This window comes from Biomphalaria glabrata, chromosome 14 (assembly GCF_947242115.1).
Source record: "Biomphalaria glabrata chromosome 14, xgBioGlab47.1, whole genome shotgun sequence".
Lineage (NCBI taxonomy): Eukaryota > Metazoa > Mollusca > Gastropoda > Planorbidae > Biomphalaria > Biomphalaria glabrata.
Genome location: NC_074724.1, coordinates 7,943,000 through 7,965,643, shown reverse-complemented (window position 1 = coordinate 7,965,643; position 22,644 = coordinate 7,943,000). Strand labels below are relative to the sequence as shown.

The 22,644-nt window shown below is 35.4% G+C and overlaps 1 protein-coding gene across 9 annotated transcripts; it reads right to left on the bottom strand.

Annotated features, from left to right (window-relative positions):
- Nucleotides 1-283: 283 nt before the first annotated feature.
- Nucleotides 284-22,336, bottom strand: LOC106079772 (uncharacterized). Of its 9 annotated transcripts, none has more exons than XM_056010214.1 (11): nucleotides 22,196-22,336; nucleotides 20,003-20,115; nucleotides 18,350-18,439; nucleotides 17,624-17,938; nucleotides 10,947-11,065; nucleotides 9,866-10,076; nucleotides 6,755-6,913; nucleotides 5,855-5,967; nucleotides 4,400-4,607; nucleotides 3,043-3,165; nucleotides 284-1,928 (listed from the first exon to the last, which is right to left on the bottom strand). In XM_056010214.1, the coding sequence occupies exons 3-11, from the start codon at nucleotides 18,414-18,416 to the stop codon at nucleotides 1,822-1,824; spliced, it is 1,422 nt and encodes a 473-aa protein (XP_055866189.1). In that variant the 5' UTR covers nucleotides 18,417-18,439; nucleotides 20,003-20,115; nucleotides 22,196-22,336; the 3' UTR covers nucleotides 284-1,821. The 9 variants fall into 9 exon arrangements, with proteins under 9 accessions (XP_055866189.1, XP_055866188.1, XP_055866191.1 ...); XM_056010213.1 differs by lacking the exon at nucleotides 22,196-22,336 and adding an exon at nucleotides 20,618-20,774; XM_056010216.1 differs by lacking the exon at nucleotides 22,196-22,336 and adding an exon at nucleotides 20,618-20,713 and having other exon boundaries at nucleotides 20,003-20,043.
- Between the last annotated feature and the right edge of the window lie 308 nt (nucleotides 22,337-22,644).

The following is a 22,644-nucleotide window of genomic DNA, read 5'->3' as shown; positions in this document are numbered from 1 at the left end:
GATAAAATTTCGGCACGAACACCAGGAGCTAAATACACATTTTCATATTAACAAAAATCACAATCTTATCTTTATCTGTATCATATAGCGAGTGAAAGACGAAAGTGTTGCCGATGTTGTGATATCGCCTGGGAAACTGGCTTTGTTATTTATGACTTTTAATCTAACTGATGGTTGAACTAAGGATTTAGTAAATGACACATTCAAGGCTTCTGGTCAAGTGTCGAAAGCGGCCTTCAATTGAATCACATATGCATACAATAATAAACAATAACACTAAACATTGTTAATAAAAAAATTTATTAGAAAATGTGTACCTTAAATACAAGAAATCTGATTTTTTTCTAGTTTCTGAGCTCTAAAAGAGACGGACGGACGGGAAGAACACAACAAATTAACAGCGGCTTTTCCTCTTTTGAGGTCCGCTAAAAAACAACAACATAAGATTGTAATAACATTTCAATAACAAATTACAAAGCTGCCTCTTGTAGTAATCAGAACAAAATAAAATGCCCATTTGGTTATATTATAGAAATAAAAGCAAATTAAAATCAAATATTCTTGATTGTCTATATGGCTCCATATGTCTTGGAACACAATACAGGCGCTCCAGTGAATATACATTATTGTAAGAATGCAATAAATACAGTATAAGCAATTTAATATTTAAGAGATCGGCGTTAAAAATAAAATAAAAAAACAACATTTAAATAAAATTTATTTTGCAAGCAGAAACAGACTTTAAAGAATAACAATGCTAAAGCTAAAAATATAAAGAGTTAGGAAGGAAACAAAACATGATTGCTTGAACTAAGAATCAAACGTGTGAAAAAAAATGCATTTATTTTTTCTCTGTCTTATTCCTATCTATGGCTACCTGACTCGCTAAAACAATCTCTGAGTTTCCAATTAGAGTTTTTTTGTTTTTTTTTTGTTGTTTTTTTCAGGGATGTTACTAATATTGAGGCTCTAGTCAAATAAGTATACACATTCATGTATGGCTCCTTTTGTCTCGAAAGGCAATGGATGCGCCCAAATGAGTCACTGGTTTTGGCTTAATCTTAAGACGGGGCAGAATCTGGTGTGGTAAATCAAGCCAATTCTAGAACGGCAGACTTCCTTCAAGAGATGCCCATTATGCGTCTCAGGCAGCGCAAGTGGAAACTATTCAATAGATGCTCTTGGTACATGTATGTTGACCAGCTTTCACTCCCATAAAGCAGAGTGCTCACAACACAGGCGTTGTACTAGTCTATACACATTCAACGTTTGTAATAAACGTATATGGTTCAATGTAATGAATGACTGCGCTAACATGAATGGATTCAGGTCATATAGATTCAAGTTGTGTTTTAATATTGACTATTAATGCACTCTGGATAAGCCAGGACGTGAACAACTTGCTGTTCATTTTATCTACCATGAACTCCTCTGTTCATTTTATGTACCATGAACTCCTCTGTTCATTTTATGTACCATGAACTCCTCTGTTCATTTTATGTACCATGAACTCCTCTGTTCATTTTATGTACCATGAACTCCTCTGTTCATTTTATGTACCATGAACTCATTTGTTCATTTTATGTACCGTCAACTCCTCTGTTCATTTTATGTACCATCAACTCCTCTGGTCATTTTATGTACCATCAACTCATTTGTTCATTTTATGTACCATCAACTCATTTGTTCATGTTTTACAGAGAGTGTCTATGAAAATCAAAACGGAATGTTATAAATCACCTTTGGCACCTGTGATTGAATTTGTTTTCCTTTGGTAATTGTTCCTTCTCGTCTATTTCAAGACATTTAGTCTTGTCAGAACTAATCAACAGTGACATACAGGGAGTCATTGCTGTCTTCTCGGTTCAAAACAGTATTACCATTTCGTCTATGATTGTATTCTCTGACACGAGGGTTTTGCGTTGTTTCTGAAAAGAATGAATGAAAAGTTTTGATTTCAATAATCTAACTGAACGAATATATTTTTTTCTTTAGGCTATGGGTTACTGGTGACGTTATGAAAAATAGCAACTATAATAATCTCGTACTGCATTTTCATGACAGACAATAAAAATATCTATTTACTATGCAAATAAGTTGGACATAATTTAATTCTTTCTCTCCGTAATTATTTACCACATTCTGGTGGAATCAACACTGGTATCGTCAATTAGGAGAGAAAGAGTTAAAACAACTATTAATAAGTAGTTTTTCATATTATCGCTTGAACTGCAGAGCATGTACAATGCCATTGAAGATAAAACTAAATGAATTTTTTTTTAAAGATTTTTTTTTTCTTAAGGCTTTGAATAAGAGGTTGATCCTTTACAAAACAATTAGATCAATTAAATACTCATTATAAGACATCAGTTAGGCCAGGTTAACATCTAATTTTACATTCACTTTCACCTATCCCTTGGTCTGCTGGACCGTTTGGGCACCACACAGGATCTGTCAACCTTCTTTCTCCATTCTTCTCTGTCATTTGCCTTCGATTTAATATTATTATGATGTTCTTTCTGAAAATATTGTAACCTGCCTTTTTTTTTCCTGCCTGGTTGGACCACTTCGGGGGACGATTTTGAGTTTGTGTTTCAACACAAACTGTCTTTGTAACCTTGTATAGAATAATTTTATTTGGTAGAGGAAGAGACCTCTCATTTTATGGTGATCAAAGTCTTTTCTGGCCTTTGAAAAAAAAAAGTAGTTAAATTCGCCCTTAACAGTGATGCATTATTAAATACTGTGGTGTCAAGATAATCAAAAAGAGGTTTATCAATTTAAGGGGTTGAGAACGTTTTAAAGTGATATTGTAAAAATTGTTTAATAAATAAAAAAAAAATTACTTTTCGTTGTGTAAGGCCACCTTGACTCGCGAAACGACTATGGATCATCTCAAGGCAATGCCTGGACATTAACCGTGGTCGGATTGATACACATTGAACATATATATATATGGTGTGTATTTATAAAAATAAAAGGGGAACGACATTAATTCGAACTCTTGACTTTTATAAGTAAAAAAATAATTAAAAAACTCACTTTTTCTGTGTAAATATTTAACAAGGAAAATGCCTAAAATCACTAGGAAGATGGTTATAATGGGCACTGTAAGTCCAATGATGATATAGAATTGCTTGGATCCATCCTCTTGCTCAAGATTAGCTAAGAAAGAAATTGAAATCAAATTTATTTTTAAATGTTATTGTAAACATATCTCTCGGTCTAAGTCCGTAAGCTGCTTTTTTTCCACCCAAATTTGATCACATGTGTCGTCTTTCCTACGCTCCTTGCTTTCAAATATAGTTACACTTTATTTACTCTGTCTCTTCTCATTTTTAACCTTTTACCTCCTTGATTTGTCACATTGATTTCTCTCTTCCTCTTTGCTTTTCACTCTGTATACTCTCCCTCTCTCTCTCTCTCTCTTTTCTCATCGCTCATATATACTCTTATCTCATCTCCCCCTTTCAGTATCTTTCCTTTGTCTCTGCCTCTCCCATTCCCATTCTTCTCTTTTTCTATCGCTTTGTTTTCTCACACTTTCTCTTGCGAATTTCTCCCCACGCTTTGTCTTGCATATTCTCTTCCCGCACTTTCTTATGCAAATTTCTCTTCCCACACTTTCTTATGCAAATTTCTCTTCCCACTCTTTCTCTTGCAAATTTCTAATCCCCACATTCTCCCTTGCAAAATTATTGAACTCACACTCCGTCTTTCTAATTTCTCTTTCTATTTCATATACTCTGTTATCCATTTTTTTTATTCCATTGTTTTCATCATTCATTCTACACGATGTTTTCATCTTATCACTTACTTACTACCACCATTTCTTTCCCACTCCTCTTCTCTCTTTACAAATATTTCCCTCTCCACGATTCCCCTTTGCCCCCCCCCTCTCTCTCTCTCTCTTACTGATTCTATCCTGTCTCTCTTCCACACTAATTCTTCCCCTGTCTTTGATTATTTACCATCTTTCTAACACTGATTCTATCCTGTCTCTCTTCCACACTAATTCTTCCCAAGTCTTTGATTATCTACCTTCTCTCTTACTCTGATTCTCTAACAGTCTAGTTCTCCCACTTATTCTCTCACATCTCTCTCTCCACCTGATTTACTCCTGTCTCTAAGAAAGTTTCTTTTTCCAATCTATCCCTTCCCTGTCTCGCTTTCCTCTTACTTGCTTTTCTTACAATCCTTACCTCCCCTATGTCTCTCTTGTTTAAAGTTCACTATTCACATTCTTGGGCAACATTCGCACACTTTGTTTTCTTTTTTCCCGAAAATGTTTTCTTCCTCTCAAATATGTGTTCGTCTATTGAAAAGAAACGACAAAGTTGCTAGTGCAATCAAGACTTTGCTATTGTTTAATAACGCATTGCACCGTGTTCACACTTACCTAGATCTATGACAAAGACGAAATGACCTTCAGAAACAATATTTCCTGCTGACGTATTAAAAAGCATACGAACTTCAACATCGTAAATATCATTTCCGATTCGTTCCAATGGGATTTCAATGGAGCACTGCTGTATTCTGGAGGCTTCTTCCGGACTAGAATCGCCTGTTGCAATTTTGTTTCCAACTTTCTTAATAAACTCATTCTCCTTAAGTTTAATTTGAAAAGATAAGAATAAATGTTTTATTTTACAAATCTTTAGGGAATAATCTGATCAAAAATATTGAAGGAACCATATATAGGTTACATACGACAAAATAATTTCACACTATTGTTGTCCATACAGTATCCTATATTACATTACATATATATAAATCAGAAAGTAAAGCGTATGTTTGCATGTATGTCCTGAATGAAAGTCAAATCTTGATAAAACTTTGAATAAATATTCCTTGGAAACAAAAGGGAAAACTATTTTGTGAGGAGTAGCCATAAAACAAACTGAAGATCCACAATAGCAAAAAGTTGAACAACTCTTTGAAAGTTCAAGGTCATATAGCCTTCAAACCTTGTTGACATTGGACAAGACAAAGGGTATCCATGCGCAGGATCTACTCTTGGCAAAGTAGTTTTTTTTTTATTTTAACACATTAACCGCAGGCTAGTTTTCATATGAAATAGAGTATTATTCAACATTTTTTTTATATGCAGATGAGTTCTAAGAACTAGTTTTTACCCGCCATGTGGGCCCAAGTTCGACCTATCTAAAGGCAGAAAGAAAAATTCTCCGAAATATAAATAGGTAGTGTTGCAAAGACACTTAGAAGGCTATGCAATGAGTAAACAAGATTAGAAAAATCTTTCACCTCAGGACATATTCAAATAAAACTTTTTAATAGCTTCTTTTTTTTTTGTAAGCCCTGTACGTGACACAGGGTGCACGAAGTTAGGGCGAAGATGTTGAAGTGTGAGGGGTTCCGATCATAATATAAACAAGGAAACAAAAAAAAAAAGTTAAAAAGCTTATATTAAGCGTAATTGTATCAATTAGTTTGTTCTGTCATGCAATTAAATTTGTAATACATCTAGACTGACAACAAAAGCATTTATAAAAATAAAAGGGGAACGACCTAAATTTGAACTCTTGGCTTAAGCCATCTCAGGTTTGTCATGAACCAATGAAGCTCTTCATAATCGACACTAACAGCTGGGAAAAAGTGGCAACGGATAGATACATATGGAGAGCGGGTATGAAGTAAGGGCCCCGGATTGCAGATGCCATACACAACAGAAGAAGAAAGATGGATGATAGCGCAAAAGTGCCTGGCGATTATATATCAAGACCATAACTGTTTATTAAGGATTAGTCCTTTTAGTCACATAAGAAAACACAACCGTATAAGGTTTATCCATTTAAATAGTTAAATTCATTCTATAAAAAAAATGTTTATCTACCTCTTCTGCAGCTATATAGAAGATGCACTCTTCCAATCGATATTTGCTAGCGGCTGAACAATTGATGATAACATTGTTCTGGACTTCATGCTCACAACTGAAAGACGGGGGCTCTATACATAAATAATAAACTGTGATACTTTAGAGAGCTCACCGAAGACATAGATATCACTTTCTATTAGATAGTTTAATTCTATACATTGAAGCTATTTATTTAGTAAAAAGTTAGTTCATCAAATGTTATTCTACATTTCTTAATAGGTTTTATATAGACTATTTGATTTTTAACAACAATCATGAAGAGGAATAATGTTCAGAATGTTCATAGTACTAAAACAAGTAAAGTATAAATATCCTTAAAAAAAAAAAAAAGCTTGTCTAAAGGGAAAGAACTCCGCCCATAAAACTATATCTCTCAGTAGTGTACAAGTTATTTCTCTTATTCGATTTCAAACATAAGTAATTAACTAATTTTTTTTTATTTCTTTTTATTGATGTTTTGTTAGCTAAAATAAATAATTGTTTAAAGTAATAACTTGATAGGAGAATGCGTGAGGGAGAAATAAGTTTAATAACTGCCTAAGGGGGCTAAACCCTACACATTTAGCCATATCTGCAACGTACTGAAGGATTAGTTTCTTTGCTGATATCAAACAAAATAATGAGATACCACTGATTAATTGACTGATTGGTGACTTTTTTTTATTATTGATTCATGTCTTGTCTATGCTAATAAAAGTGCAAAATTTCATCTTGATCAGAGAAACGATGCATCAGACAGACAGAGTGAGTTAAAATAAGTTTTGTAATAAAAAAGGATTAACAATTGCTTCATCAAGATTCAAAAAATAAAAAACAAATTCTTTTTTATTTATAGTTTCTATATTGTAGTGTACTTACCAGCTTTAGGAGTAGCAACAGTGGAATTATTTTGAACTTGTGAACTTTTTATTAACGATATATCATCTATGCCATGTTCCACTCTTGGAGCTTTGCATATGAGTTGTTTGTCCGCAGGTCTAAATCTCGCACACGCCACAGATCCACTGTTCACGTTATCTATGAAAATAACATTGGCAAATAAAAAGTTATATTATGTACTTTCTCTCCTGGTTAGTAGGGGTGCCACAATAAGTAATGCACATAAATCGCTCTAAGTTGCATAAGGGAGGTATTGTCTTTAAAAAAAAAAAAGGATTTGCATGTTTTTTCATGTTTTTCCAAGGTTATATCAACTCTCCCAGTCTGTCAGTCTGGTACTAATCTTGTCTATGTTTTTTTTTTCATTCTCGGATCAAATTAAAATTTCGCATTTATTCATAGTCAATAAAAACACATGGATTAATCAAAATAAAAACTACTAGTCGACCGGCGGCGTAGCATACGCCGCTATTTTGCAGGGCCATCCTTAGGCCACTGCAACCTATGCGACCGTAGTGGGCCCAGCACTTTTATAGGACCCGCGCTAATTTTAGGTGTATAAATTATTAAATTAAACCATTTTATAACTTATAACAGATTTCCCGCGGCCTCCTGTCAATTTAACAGGAGGTCCTGGAAATCTCCTGAAATTGCAAAATATACGAAAAAGTCCTGGAAATATCCGGAAATTATTAAAATCTTTTAAAAACTCATACAAAACTCCTGAAATATACAGTCGAAAATTGTCTTTTTTTTCTCTCTTAAATTACCTAGGATAACTCCCTCCGTCCGAGTTGCAAAAATAAAAGAGTGATATTTCCATTGTGTATAAACTCTTGAGCGTGCTCTGTCGCCTACTATTTTGTGACTTCGAGTTCTCCACCCCCCTCTTGTTTCCTCGTGGACTATCCGCACAGTGATCTTTCCTTTACTTCTAGCTACTCGACAAAACTCTTGAGGGAAGAAGAGAATTACATATATAGATAGATTTTCAAAATCCGCTCCCTGGCACAGTGGTCAATGTTTTGGCTCGATGAGGCTGAGGAGGTCTTAGCGTTCGAATTCAGGTCGCTCAATTTTATTTTTTTTATAAATGCATTTACAAAACCCCTTTTTTTCTCCCCTACCCCTTTCCACCGGTCCAGGTAAGTGATAAAATCATTGCGTGACAACAGCAGGAAATACTTGGTAAAATATTTGTATTCGCAGAGACTTATTTTTGCTGGTCTAGATCTATTACAAATCTATTAACATGAATCATACAAACTAATTCATACTACACTTAACATAAGCATTGTTTTTTTTTAAAGAGATATTTATATTGTCTTTCTTGTGTTTTTTTTTATTTTGCTAGTTTTAAGTTTTCATGCGCCTTTAGTGTCTAGGACATCGTAGCTAATTGCAAACTCTTTCTCCTTATGATGAGCGTCTTAGTTATGGCTTGCCCTAGATGCATATTTAAAAAAAAAATTAAAAATACCCATACGTTTTTGTGAGGAATTTTTTTTTTTTAATGTTGAGATGGTTTCTTGATTTGTTGATTTGTAGTACTCGTTTGATTTGCATTCGGTCACTTTCTGTTCATATGTTCATTCTAAGTCATAGAATTTACGATGTCACCTAATTCCAGAGTAATCAAACTTTATAATAATAATAATAATAAAAATCTGACCGATAGCTAATGAAAAAAACAAAACAAAAAAAAAATTGGCTTCTTATAACCTTGACCTAGATTCCCTTTCACGAAAAATACACCTCTATAATATCCCGCGGAAATTAAAAAAAAAAAAAGAAAAGACATGCACATAAACGCTGTACACGGCCTAAAGGGCTCTATTGAATGTAATTGTAGTGTGACATAACAAACTTGTCCTACATTTATCTGCGAACTTGTATGTTACTAAGAATAAGTTCTTTTAGTTTCTATTTCAGCTTGTTTCTTTAGTCTGGAAACAGCTTGAGTCATAAGTCCTATTTTTTTACGATTCAAATTATCTTATCGTATATATTACAGACGTTATTTCAACTAGAAGATAATTATGTCGTATGCATTTTATTTGTGACGTTAGTCATGCATGTTATCAATGATTAAAACTCTGCTAAGTTGTTGGTTTTCCTGGCTGATTCAGGCAACCCATGCTATTCTCTAATGGCATTAATGCAAAAGGAGCACTCTTGTAAATTTGGTATAAGAAATGTACCTCCATCTTTATATTATATCTTTCTGAGTATTTCATTGAGTTTTGTTTTTCTATTTGTAAATTATGGTGTAATGTTTTATGTATTATTGCTTCTCTCAGGCTTGTAAAGAGTATGGCCTAACTATTTGCACAAAGAAAAATAATGTTTTGGGACCACCACTACCGCACCACCTCCCTCCATCCTCATTGACGATAACAAGCTGGATGCCGTAAATGTATTCTGCTATCTTGGATCTGCAATTCAAGATGACCTCTCTCTAGAAGAGCAGATTTAAACAAAAAAACATAGGGAAAGCCGCATCGACCTTCGCCAAACTCCGACCAAGAGATAGGACACTACTGTCGTAATATTAGGCACTTCTATCTTAGTATAGGGCAATACTGTCTTAATATTAGGCACTACTGTCTTAATATAAGACACTACTGTCTTAATATTAGGCACTACTGTCTTAATATTAGGCACTACTGTCTTAGTATAGGGCACTACTGTCTTAACATCATGCACTACTGTCTTAGTATAGGGCAATACTGTCTTAGTATTAGGCACTACTGTCTTAGTATAGGACACTGCCGTCTTAATATTAGGCTCTACTGTCTTCGTAAAGGACACTACTGTCTTAATATTAGGCACTTCTGTCTTAGTACAGGGCACTACTGTCTTAACATCATGCACTACTGTCTTAGTATAGGGCAATACTGTCTTAATATTAGGCACTACTGTCTTAGTATAGGACACTGCCGTCTTAATATTAGGCTCTACTGTCTTCGTAAAGGACACTATTGTCTTAATATTAGGCACTTCTGTCTTAGTATAGGGCAATACTGTCTAAGTATACAGCTTAATTATAAGTCTACTTATTCCACTCATTGAAACAATAGTGCAGCTCACCTAATTTAAATTGGAAAGATTTCCGATGGCCCACTTTAGCATCGTCCTCTTTGCCAGTGACATTTGGATACATACTGACGTCTACATCCACCACAGATGGTCGGAATATGATGTACGACATTGCGATGGTGCAGTTAGACTCAAAGTAGTCACTCTCTTTGATCATTTCTTTGTTAGTGGCCAGGTTGCTGTTACCGCTGTAGCATTCTCTCTACAACACATTTTTTTTTAGCGTTTACAAATCATCCGTTTGAATAGCGTCACATATTTAAGCTTAACAAAATGGTATTTAAGTTGCTCTCAAAGTGCATTGCTTACTATTTGTCTTCAATACTTTGCTTCGAATTTGGGAAGAGTCAAATATTATTCTCCTCTATCAAGGCACAATTAAATTAGCTATAGAGTTTCTCTAATAGTAGATCCTATATATCACACATACAACATTAATGCTCGACTTTTTCTAAAATAGCTATAATCTTTCAAGCTTATCACATGCTCAGAGCGCTATGGTCCGATTCTTTTGCAGACTAGGGAATGGGGTATCAGGGAGAAGGTTTTCCGTGCTGCCTTTAAGCGCTCAGCAAACACATCTCTGATCGAGTCTTGTGTCGAACCTCGAGCACCCTTGATAGGTAGCCAAAGCACTCTCGGCAAAAGCTATTTTTAGGAAGTAGCTATATTGGTACCTAGTGCCGATATGTTAATGTAAATAAACGGACAGCCGTCGCTGATTGGTTATTGGGAAGACTAGCCATAGCCGTAATGACGTGAAGAGAAGTGAGCAGTCTTTAGCCATGAAAAGCATTAATTCTAAACAAGCAATTATTGATAATAACACCCAAGCAGGAGGGACTATTTCTCCACTACCAGATGTAATCATCTTTTTTTGCTCTTTGAAGTAACGTCTGTATTTCATAAGTGAAGATAGGGTTCTACAATCTCAAGAAGAAATTTTCTATGAGATGATTTATAGTCGCTGTACTGCCAAATGTATTGTAGCTTTTATGTCGCATATGAGCAAATGCAAAATAAGTGTTCCCTTTAAATGTCTAAATAGAGATAAGAAGGAAGAAAGACATACCTCGTTCAAACGGACTGAGGCTCTACATTCAGCCTGTGGATAGACTCTCCGAAGACTGCACACAATTGTAAAATTGCAGTCATTCATTTCATGAATGCACTCAATGGCGTCCCCCTTGGCTGGTAGAATGAACACAAAAATACAGATTTAGTGTTTCGAAAGTGTTTGATATTTTGTTTGTATGTTGATAACTTTGTCATCACAGCTTCTCTGCCCTTACAAAAATTATATTAATGGCTAATTCAAGACCAACCGTTGGAAGGTCTGAACTTTGACCTGCATTGTCCAGCCTTTGGTCAGTTTAGACCAGTAGCTCGTTTAAGCCTTCTATAACGATTTCACTTTAGTATACGTTTCTTTAACTACTAAAGACATTATAATATATTTCTGAAGAACTTTTTATTTCACAAAACTTATATCAGCTCACTCTGTCTGTCTGTTGGTCTATCTGGTAATAAGTTTGTAAACGTTATTCTTCCTCCAACCAATCTCGGATCAAGCTGAAGTTTGAAATACAAAACAAAATAATAAATATCTGATTACTTAATTATTTTTATTGATTCTTGTTTTGTCAGATACTAGAAATAATTGTGCGAAAATTTCTGCTTGATCCGAGACTGGGTACAGGAGAAATAATGTGTACAGAGTTTTACCAGACAGACAGAGTGTTTGATATTCTTCTTCTAGCCAGCTTTTTGGCTGCTGAGCTGTGAGCTCTTTTGCAGACTGTGCCAAGGAAAGGGTAATCATGAAGATGAGCGTCAAAAATTAATGATTCGCCGAAAATTCAAAATTTTTTTTAAAATACAATTAATAAATATAAATTATGTTTTTAAAAGATTTTCTTGTAAAACAGAGAACTTTTATATTTATATGACATTAACAAAAAGCATTAGCGACGTCAAGGTTGCTCAGCACGCTGCCATTTTGTTTACAATGATGTCACAGAGGTGTTGCCAACTTAGTATTCTGAGATTTTCTTTTTGTTACACTTGCTTACACCGGTGATGCACGCTTGTTTGTAGGCGTAAATTATATAATTAACTATATAAACTCTTTTTTTTCTAACAATTATATTAATAAAGTTGCAATAACACAAATATATGCTGAACTTGTTCTTTGTGTGTTAATTTGCTTTTTTTTTTGTTAAGTCTATATAGCCTAGATCTAAATATAAGATCAATATTATGTTTTGTTCTGTTGTATTTGAGTCACTGGTAAAATAGTAATCCTGTAGTAGTTTCTAATATTTAGGTGATTTTGGCCAATATAGAGCTAGAAAGGATGACATTGTGACTCGCTTCTATTGAACCACGGATAAAAGAATCGGCAAGGCTATAAGCCATTTAAGAAGAAAGTCAAGCTGTAGTAGCCGTGTAAAAAAGAAAACGTAGAAGGAAATCCAAGTCTAGTAACTAAGTAGGCTAGTAGTCGGTCGACCTGAGAGTTGTTACAAGTCTAGTAACTAAGTAGGCTAGTAGTCGGTCGACCTAAGAGTTGTTAGAAGATTTTAGAAAAGTAGCGATGTAAAGAGAAGTGATTAGGTCACAGTAGAAGTCACGTGAGAATTTAAGCAATTATAAAAGTCTGTATGAAGTTTAATTGACTAGTTTTATGTGTTGAAATTGATGTGCTCGTCTTTAATAGTAGTTAAGTATCTGGACAACAAGCTGCTAAGAACATGTAGATTTCATTTCACATCAAGACATATTTCATTGTATATTTCATAGACAAGATATATTGGGTGTTCATGGGCGCCCGCAGGATTTTTTGCAGGGGGATGCAAGTTACCACTATGGCTCAAAGTCATAGCTTCAATTCCCCCCCCCCCCCCCGAGCATATTAAAGAAAAGAGCTGGTGTCCCCTCGCCCCCCCCCCCTACCTATGCGATATTAATTTCACTGTAAATGCATGACGCGTAAGACGTATTCATCTTCTTTTTTTAAGTAACGTCTGTATGATATAAGATATGTAGATAAATAGGCCTACTTTTTTCATGCTCTTGCATCGTTTTAGGATGTAAACAAAACAGGTTGAACTGAGCATTAGTATTGCTTGAAAAGAGAGACGTTAACGAAGAAACTAACGAATCCAGATACGGACTGTAAAGCAGTGCTCTTTAATAATCCCAAAAATCCAAACAAATGTTTTTTGCTTGGTGTGTCTGTCGACTACAAATTATCGGCAGCACTAATTCATTACCTAGTTTGTCTGCGAATAGTCTCGCCTTCCTCAAGATGCAATCCCTGAAGTGTTCCTAATCATGGTCAGTTTGGTTTTTGATTATGTCATTAATGTGACTGCTGGTGTGCTTTTGAGCGGCCACTTATGCTAAGATGGACAGACTGCAACGTACAACACGGAAACAGGTTCAAGAACAGATGAATAATTGATTACAATTAAAACACACATCCGAAGCACACGAGAAGCAGGCACTGATTACACATAAAGCAGTTTGTCTGGTTCCACTTATAGTAGGCCTAACTATTTTAAAATGCACCAAACATGTTGTTTTGTTTGTTCGTAAAATGTTTTACATGTTTCGGATGTTCCTTCAGAGTTGAAGATAATTACTTCCTAGTCCAAACCTCTCGCAGGACGACGGGGGATGGGAGAGTGCAGGGTTTGAACCCTTGACCATCAATAAATCTGAACGACAATCCAGCACGCAAACCGCACGACCAGACAGCCATCCAACTCAAAATTCTTCTCAAATTGACAGCTGCCTAGATTTTTTCCTCTAAGACAAAAAGAAAATAACATTTTATCATATTCTAGGCCTTTACTAAATATAATGATAGCTATAATTATGTGCAAATGAAAAAAAAATCGTCACGACTACGTGCTACAGAATTTTGAATTGCAAGCCCATAATAAAGCGTACATGGTCGGACATGAACTACAGATTAGCTTATTCCAGTTTATTACAATTATAGCTTATCCTCATAAACTTTATTTCAGTGAAATCACTATATGCTAAGTTGCTTCGTATCAGAAGTTAATTGATTTGAAGGTGTAAAAAAAACATGACAACTCTCTCGCGCGCTTAAAGATTACACGAAACAGGAAAGGCTCGATATTAACAAACAATTTACAGCCCAGACACCAGAACATAACATCTGGCATAGGTTTCTGTCACATACTCGTTAGAGATTCAATGTGGCATGGAGTGAGTTAATAGTCATTTGACTATCTCGTGCCTTATTTACGAAGAAATAATTGGTCTGTATTTGACCACAGGGTGAAAACCTAAGTTACCTTTTGGACTCCTGTGAGTAAAGAGATGTATGTATGTGTAACAACATGCAGATGGTATGATGTGTTGTTATGCCGGGGATTTTACTTGAATTCAATAGTTAAAAAAAATGACGATCTAGAATCACAATTAACGATTCTTTGATAAAACAAAACTCTGGAACTTTATTTAAATACAACGTAAGTACAGTTTATGTACAAATTACAAATCAATGAGCATGAAACATATTACAAAGGCTTTTCAAACAGAGTTCTTAGAAACGTGACTGTCTACTAACCAATTATTTTATCGACTGGCGTTACTTTCTTACTCTCGCCAATTCTCTGGCGCTAACTCTTTTAAAAAAATGTCTTTGTTTAATTTCAAATCAACCAATAGATTTCAAACTTCATAATCACGTCCCTTGGGTAAATCCTGACGTGCTGTCAAGTGTCTAAATTTGAGGGGTAAATCCCGAGGCTCATGTCGAGGGCTTATATTTCTTTCAAATGTGAAATGTACACACAATTCTATAATGTAATCTGTGACAGTATGTATTGTGTAAGAGATACGAGATGTAATATAAATGGGTTCTAAGTGATGTATTTCCATGGTTGCCAAGTTATTATGCACTATTTTATTATGATTGTTAAATGTTTTGTCTGTTGAGACGATGCTTGCTTCTAAATATATGTGTTGTGGTCAAATTACTCAGTGAACATAGTGGCACTATGCAACAACAAAATTGATCAGGATAAAGTTATTTAATGTTTGCACAAGGAACATTCTAACAAGGTCAGAAGAGGCCCTAATGCTATACAAATAAACATTCGCGTTATCAGCATATGTCAAAGATGTGACAGTTTCGAAACAACTTATGGACCTGATGTAATCAGAAGAAAAAGGGAACATTATTGAACCCCCAACCCCCCCTGGCTACGCCTATGCCCAGTAGCGGTCTTAGGGGGTGGCAAGTGGGACAACCTTCCCAGGCCCTGCGATTGGAGATTCCCTAGCACTGTCAGCTTCGAAAACCAGAACGATTCTCATATATACTCAATATCTTTGGAAATCTTTCCAGGCATCTTTATAATACCAAATACTATTTCTATGTAAGCTCTTAACATGACATAAACTTCAGCAGCACGAGGTTTCTGTACATCCCGTTAAGTGTGTGACTTTCTGGTTGGATTTAGCTCTGAGAATGTCAAATGGTAGCACAACGAAAACGTGATGCAAGAAAAATTAGAAAAGTAAAACTGCTGTAGCGCGCAGTCTTAACAAAAATTCTAGCAACTGTACAGTACCTTTAAGAAAACAACACCGCATATCATGGGAGAACAGAGAAACAAACGAACAACGGTGATAGCCGAAGTCGACCCAACCATGCAAGTACATCTTCGAAGAATTAAGAACGCCGAGGCTCACGGCCATTACATCGGGCATAGGATTCATTCATAGGATGACAACTTAACAGGAAATTGTTTGTCATGGCGCTTCTTGCTGCGCTGGTAAACGTTGGTCGGGACATCGCCGATTGTCGTGTCCAGGGATACAAATACAATGGTGTAAACTTGAAGGGAAAGCACCAAGGAGTCCAAGCACACATTATTCGCATCAACAATCGACCTTTTGCGCTCTTCTTGCGGCGGCCATAATCTTAACCTTCAGAGTGTTTAGCAGAAATATTATTATGTAGTTTGTTGATTGTTCATGAACAAATGTCTTAATCATTAGTTACGTTGATTAAACTTTAAGGCAAAATCTTTCATAAAGTACATTATGTAATGTAGTCAAACGGCCAATAGTACAGTACATAAGTAAGGTACTATGTTTTGTAGCAAAAATAAGACCTACAGCATTAGAGGCGGACGAGACATTTAGTGATGTGATGTGGTATGGATATATAGCCTACACTTACGGCTTAGGGCCCCGCGCACTGCTAAGGCCGCCTCTGCCCATGCCTCCTTCAGTGAAGTCCAGTAGGGCGTCGGCGCCGTAGGCGCCATTATCCCGTTGATGGTTAGAAAGGCTGCTTTTATCCAACCACCAGGCCTGGACATGGGGCTCTTCACCCCTGTCCTGTCTGAGGCCTCCAGAAAGTCGAAGTCCGACAGCCATCAACAAATACAAGGCAGGACTATTACAGTAGGCCTACATACGCAAGTATCTTTTTTCCATAAATTGTGAGAAGTCACCTTCCAGGAGCTTCTTGTAAACCAGAAGACCACGGAAAATCTGTTATAAGTTATAAATGGTTTCATTTTAATAATTTACGCCTAGGATTAGAGTGGGTTCTATGACAGTGCGTGGCTCACTGCGGTCGCATAGGTTGCAGTAACCTAGGCTAATGCAGGCTCTGAAAAATATCGGCGTATGCTACTCACTATATAATAATAAGCTTTTTTTTTTCTTTTTTACATAAATTAATTACCCTTTTTAACATCGTTTACCATACTTTCAAAATACAGCAAGAGAAATAAATAAATAGAAATCGCTATATGACAAGCGTGAGAGACATAAAACGCTTGGGCTTGTGATAGCTACATATAAAGAGGCTCGGGGTTCTCAACATCGGACTCAGAGTTGAGCTTACTGAGCAACTAAAAGCATTACTGAAAACATTTTCCCTGGATACCTCCCCCCCCCCTTTCCAAGTGATCCTGAAAACAGATTGGACCATAGTGCTCTGAGCATGCTATAAGCATGAAAAATGCTCTTTATGAAAATAAAAACTATTTAAAATAATATATATGGAATCTGGTCTAGCAATTCATAAAAGCTATTTTTAAAAAAATCTCAATCCAGATCTTGTCCTATAAAATACAGACGTAGGTAATTCACAAAAAAAAAAAAAAAGAATTTACTCAGAGATTGTAATAATTCATAATTCAGTGACAATGAAAAGTAACATCTATTTAGCACACACACAAAAATTGATTGCAATAAATCTTTAAAAAAAAAAAAAGAACTATTTTATTGTGGTCTAAATTATTGTGTCTAACATTAATACATCTGTATATAATGGGTGTTTCTCATTTTTAGTTGGCAGCACTTAATGATGCCAAAATTATTTTTGATAAACAAATCTGGATTTATTTTTGGCCAGGAAGAGACAACAAGGAATGTCGCGATAAATAATTTTTGACGCTCACATTCATGATTACCCAAGGAAAAATAGTGTGCTGTTCTCTTCAGTTGTTCAGCACTGCCGTACAGGGTGTTGGTTATGTTGGGCTGTAGTGGTAGTGGGGTCTGCCTTAGGTGGATTAGGAAGGGGCATTTAAAAAGGAAATGGTTTACGGTTTCATAAGGGTGGGCGCAGTGTCTACAAAAGGGGAGTTGTGTGGGATTTATTTTATTGAGATGTTAATTTAACAGAAGTGTGTGTCATGTGACTCCTGTCCGAGTGTTTGGTATAAGCTTTGTAAAATTACGTACCAATGACTTGTAGTGCATAACTTTTCAGAATTGTATTTCTCCTTAAGCCTGTGTTTTGTAATCTCCAGAGGCCAGAACTTAGTCGAGTGGCGAAAGGAATGTGAATAGAAATATCGACGTCCTCTGTGAAGTTCGATCTTCTGACAATGGTCTTGGAGTAGTTGGATATAAAGTCAGTACAACTAAACGAGGAGTCACATCTGGAGATCAGGGTCGAGTCTTTAAACCAAGAAACTTCTAGTTGGTTACCTTCAGGCCAGCTGTAACTCAGTGTAACATCTTCTCCTTCTTCTATTATCTGATAGGCTAGTGGATCTAGAATACATCAAATAATAAAATAAACCAGTAAGTAAGTAGGTTCCATTTAAATCTGTAGGGCAGATGATGGTAAGGTCATCTGTTTCTTTGGCCATCGAGCAGGGTGCCATGTGGCTAGCACAACGACCAACCGCCTTTACTTTCCCCAAATAAAGTCAGGTACCCATTAGAGTTAGGTAGAAATTCAAAATCAGTCTTCACTGAGATTCGAACCCAGTACCCAAGGTTTGGAAGCCAAGCGATTAACAACTCGGCCACCTCGCTCCATAAAATAAACTATTCACAAATAATTTACTTAATAATCTGTGCATGTGCAATATTTTTTTAATAAATATATATTATTTATTATTGTATAAAATGATAACAAAAAGCAATTCTATTTTATTTATACTAGCCTTTTATACTTACGATTATTTTCCCAATGGAAAGCCAGACAATATATAAAGTATCTGTAAAACATTGTTTTCAATTTCATTCCACCAAGCAATCATTGCTTATCTTGATAGCATAGGAACAGAAAAGAAATTCAGTTACGCATAAGTTTTTAGTAACAATGTTACATAAAATATTATGTTGTTTTTTTTTACTTGTAAAGTATTATATCTATGACACGACATAACAAGAAAAACATTGTGCAATGAGAAATATATTGCGTTAGCGTCCGTCCAGCTTCATTGTAGTCACTTAATGTATTATGAACAAAGTTCTGTATCATTTAGTGGTGAAAAAAATTATGAATAAACATGAACATGAAATGTAAAATGAAATAGCGGTACTAAGGTACCAAGGTTTTTGAAAGAAGGAGGTGATGAAATATAAAAAAAAGCCCAGGAGATGACTCGAACCACGGACCACAAACAGCCCATGGACTTACAGCGTCCAATGTACTGGTCTAACATCTACATAGACCATCCAGAAATAAGTCAGTATAGTTATCTGGTCCAAGTATCGCGACGCAGGGTCACCCTAATCTCTCGCAGAACCCGACCACATAATCGTCCATAGTACAAAACACAACGTAACAAAATACCCAGAAAAACACAAAGAAAAGGAACATTTCTTTTTCCATTAGCTAGGACTAATTCGTACAAGTTATCCTTCTTCTCTAGTGCCATTCTAGCATGAAATGGGTTACCTTCATTAGTCAGGAAACCAACGATTTAGCTAAATCTAAGTCACTAGCTAACATTCATTGTTATGGTTGTTTTTGTTTTTTTGTGAAGTCTCCAATGTTCTAATGTTATATTTGTTCACATGTTTCTCAAGTTGTTGTATTTTTTTGTTCTTTGTTTATAAATCTTGTTTGTCTGTTTGTCTGTCCGCTACGGATTTTGTATGTGTATTTTTTCCCACTTATCTTCTCGGGTCAAGATCAAATTTCGCAAAGTTATTCACAGTCGATGACAATACATAAATCAAAAACAATTAACCAATCAGTCAATGTCAATCAATTATTTTTAATTTGTTTTAAATAGAAATAAGGGGATGAAACCTTTCCAGTATTGAGAGATATGGCAGTAGCTTTGCAATTATTTCCCTTATATAAGCTTTTTCTATTTGCAAGTATTTTTAATATTTTGCTTAACGCGTTAGCCTCCTATTATTCGGGATATAATGGAATGGTATTTAGAACCTCTGTCTTTAACTTACACAGAAGAGTGCACCTGGTTGCAGGCGGCTTTAGAACAAGACAGCTGGAGGTCACAACTCACAGAGGACAGACGAAGACAGCGAAAAGAGAATCGAAATCGACCACATGCGGACTTTGGTTATGCCAGCGCTAGTGGTGGCAAAATATGTAGGTCGCTGCTGGGGCCGACTCGAAGAAATTTCATTTGTGATACTATAACATGCACGACTAAATGAACAGACGGGCTCGAGTAGGATGTCCTTATATTTTTAAAGGAAAGTCCCTAGTGCTGCCTTCATATTTTTCTTTACTGTGTGCATTTTTAATCATAGTTAACATTTCCTTTCTTTCTTTTTTTTTTACAACGGATAAACCGAAGCCCCTATTAATATATAGATAAACAAACTAATACTTCTACACTATAGCCCTACCTTTAATTGTCACTTGCGGTCTTGGCACTGCTGTTATAATTCTTAATTTTGAAGAATGAAAAAAAAAACAAAAAAAAACTCCGTTTAGCGGTTCGGGTAGGCCTAGTTCCACTCTGGAGAAAAAAAAAGTGTAGTAAAAATAATAAAATTGGCAAAAAAAAAGTTCAATTTTTAGACCCTGCGATCTATAGGGCCGATGATGAAAAGGCTATCTGTTTCTGTGGCCCACGGTTAACGAGTATGTCAGGTGGCCAGCACAATAACAAACCGCCTTTACTTTTCCTCAACTCATGTCAGGTACTCATTAGAGCTGGGTGGACTCAGGGGCGCCCTAAAAAAACAACCCGAAATTAAAAATCTCAGTCTTCACCGAGGTTCGAAAGCTAAGCGTTTTACCCCTCCAAATTAGCCATTACCAATTTAAATATTCTTGGAAAGATGTGAATACCTGTGTCATTAATCACTATTGTTTAAACGTTACACCTAGTTAAACTTAGTGAGATCGAGGTGAACCAAGAATAATAGTGATTTCATAAACTCTTATGTATGTTGTTAAGAACATTGAATACACACTTATGCTAGATTAAATTCCTAATAAACTGCATTGACATTTACCGAACGTAAACAAGAGTGTATCCAGGAGAGAAGTGCAGTACAGAAAAATCCCAGTAGCGAAGGTCTGACCTATTTAAACTTTCTTGCTTTGTAAAGTCTGTAAACACACATTGTGATCACTAATCTACGCCACAGTCACAGTCAGCCTGCTACGCAGAGCGTTGCAGTAAAACAGCTAAATGAAAAATAAAAAATAAAGTAATGTTGTTTTTTTTTTGTGCATGTTTGCTAATGCTGACAGAGGGCTGCCAAAGTTTTAAGAAGAATATCGGAATCTGATGCTAACGCTATAGATAATTACTGCTTTATACCTTCATCTAATGCTGACAGAGGGCTGCCAAAGTTTTAAGAAGAATATCGGGATTTGACTCTAACGCTATAGATAATTACTGCTTTATACCATTATCTGGAGATGATAATAATAGAGATGAAATCGAGCCAGCTCAGTTTGGGCTCGGTTAGATTGAAGTTCGAGTTCGGTTTGGTTCAATAACGAGCATGGATTCGGTTCGATCAGATCTAAACTTTTTTTTCTGCTTCGGGTTGGGTTCGATGTTATGTAATAACGAAACTACGGACATGTAATACCGTTCAATTGAATTGATTAGTGGAAACAATTTAAATTTAAAACCTGTACATAGATAAAGGTACTCCTTCTTCCCTAGTGCTATTAGAGCATGGAATGGGTTGCCTGAGCTAGCCAGGAAAACCAGCAGAATTTAAGTCATTGGTTAATATGCATGACTAAATGCATGACGCGTATAACGTAATCATCTTCTTTTTTTGAAGTAACGTCTGTATTATATAAGATAAGATAAGATAAGATAAGAAAGGTAAAACTCAAATACGTGCAACGTGCTGCCTATTCCAACTTTAAACATTTATATTACGAAGTGTTGCTTTAGTCAAAGTTTACATCACATAGGAATGACTTTCGCAATGACTAATGATCTGATATTGAACTCAGATAATGCTTGCTTACTTTGATCTAATTACGATGAATGTATGTATGAACGAATTATGTAGAATCATGCAATATAAACAGCTCTACCATAAGCTATGAACGAGAGACGACTACATGATATCAGAGTGTAAGGTTTTGATTTTATAATGAGTTATATGAATATAAGTTTATTTTACTTTATGTCTAGTTGACGTTGTACATATTTATCATCAAAATTATGGTGGGGGTGTCGATGGAACACATCACCTAATATCTGGTATGTATTTTAGAAATCACCATTATAGGTCTGTTATTTAGTATAACAAGAGAGAGAAATATGTTTAGTTTTTACAGTTTTACATTGTCCTCTTCCGCAGACAGCATTTTCAACCATTGCAAACTACTAAAAAGTCTTTTATTCTTTTCCAGAAAAACATTTAATGACATTAGCAAAGACCATATTAAAACATGTGTGCCATTTATTACGAAAATGAAATATTAGTTTTGGATCAACATCACGGACATACATACCATCTTTTATACCTAGTTATTATGTTGTTGTTTTTTTTCTATATTGATAGCTCTTTGCAATTCAGAACTCATTAATGTCAAAATAAAAAGTCACAATTGATTACCTGCACCAGTTGAAATAGAGTAAAGCTTATTAAATCTAAACGGCCTCTAGCCGCGAGTCTGTCCCCTCCTCCCCCAAGCCATAAAGCGTGACACAATTGAAATGACTGGGATTTCAAATACAAACTTTACTAGAAAATCTCTTTGTCTAAACAGACTTGAAATCTATGTGAGGATGTGGGGCTTTAAGAATACAATACGTATGTGGGTGTATGTGGGCGTGTGTATAGAGGAAAACAACGCGGTGAACTTTTTTCTTCGATTATTCTAGCATTTTATTCAGAAATTCAAAAATTATTTAGTTCTTTCAAAGAGATTTTCATTTTTTTAAATTTTAACAACTTTGACAAAAGACATTGAAGAAAATATAAGAAAACATTTATTTGGTTAAAATTCATTACAATCATTTTTTTTTATAATTCCTTTATTCAGTTTGCTAAGTCTAAATGGA

Bases quoted from the DNA above. Each gene is read 5' to 3' on its own strand.
- LOC106079772 (XM_056010214.1), bottom strand. From the start codon at position 18,416: ATGAAATTGAAAACAATGTTTTACAGATACTTTATATATTGTCTGGCT. The intron at 17,939-18,349 runs GTAAGTATAAAA...GATGTATTCTAG, and splicing joins TTTCCATTGGGAAAATAATC to ATCCACTAGCCTATCAGATA. The intron at 5,968-6,754 runs GTAAGTACACTA...ATTTATGTATAG, and splicing joins TGTTGCTACTCCTAAAGCTG to AGCCCCCGTCTTTCAGTTGT.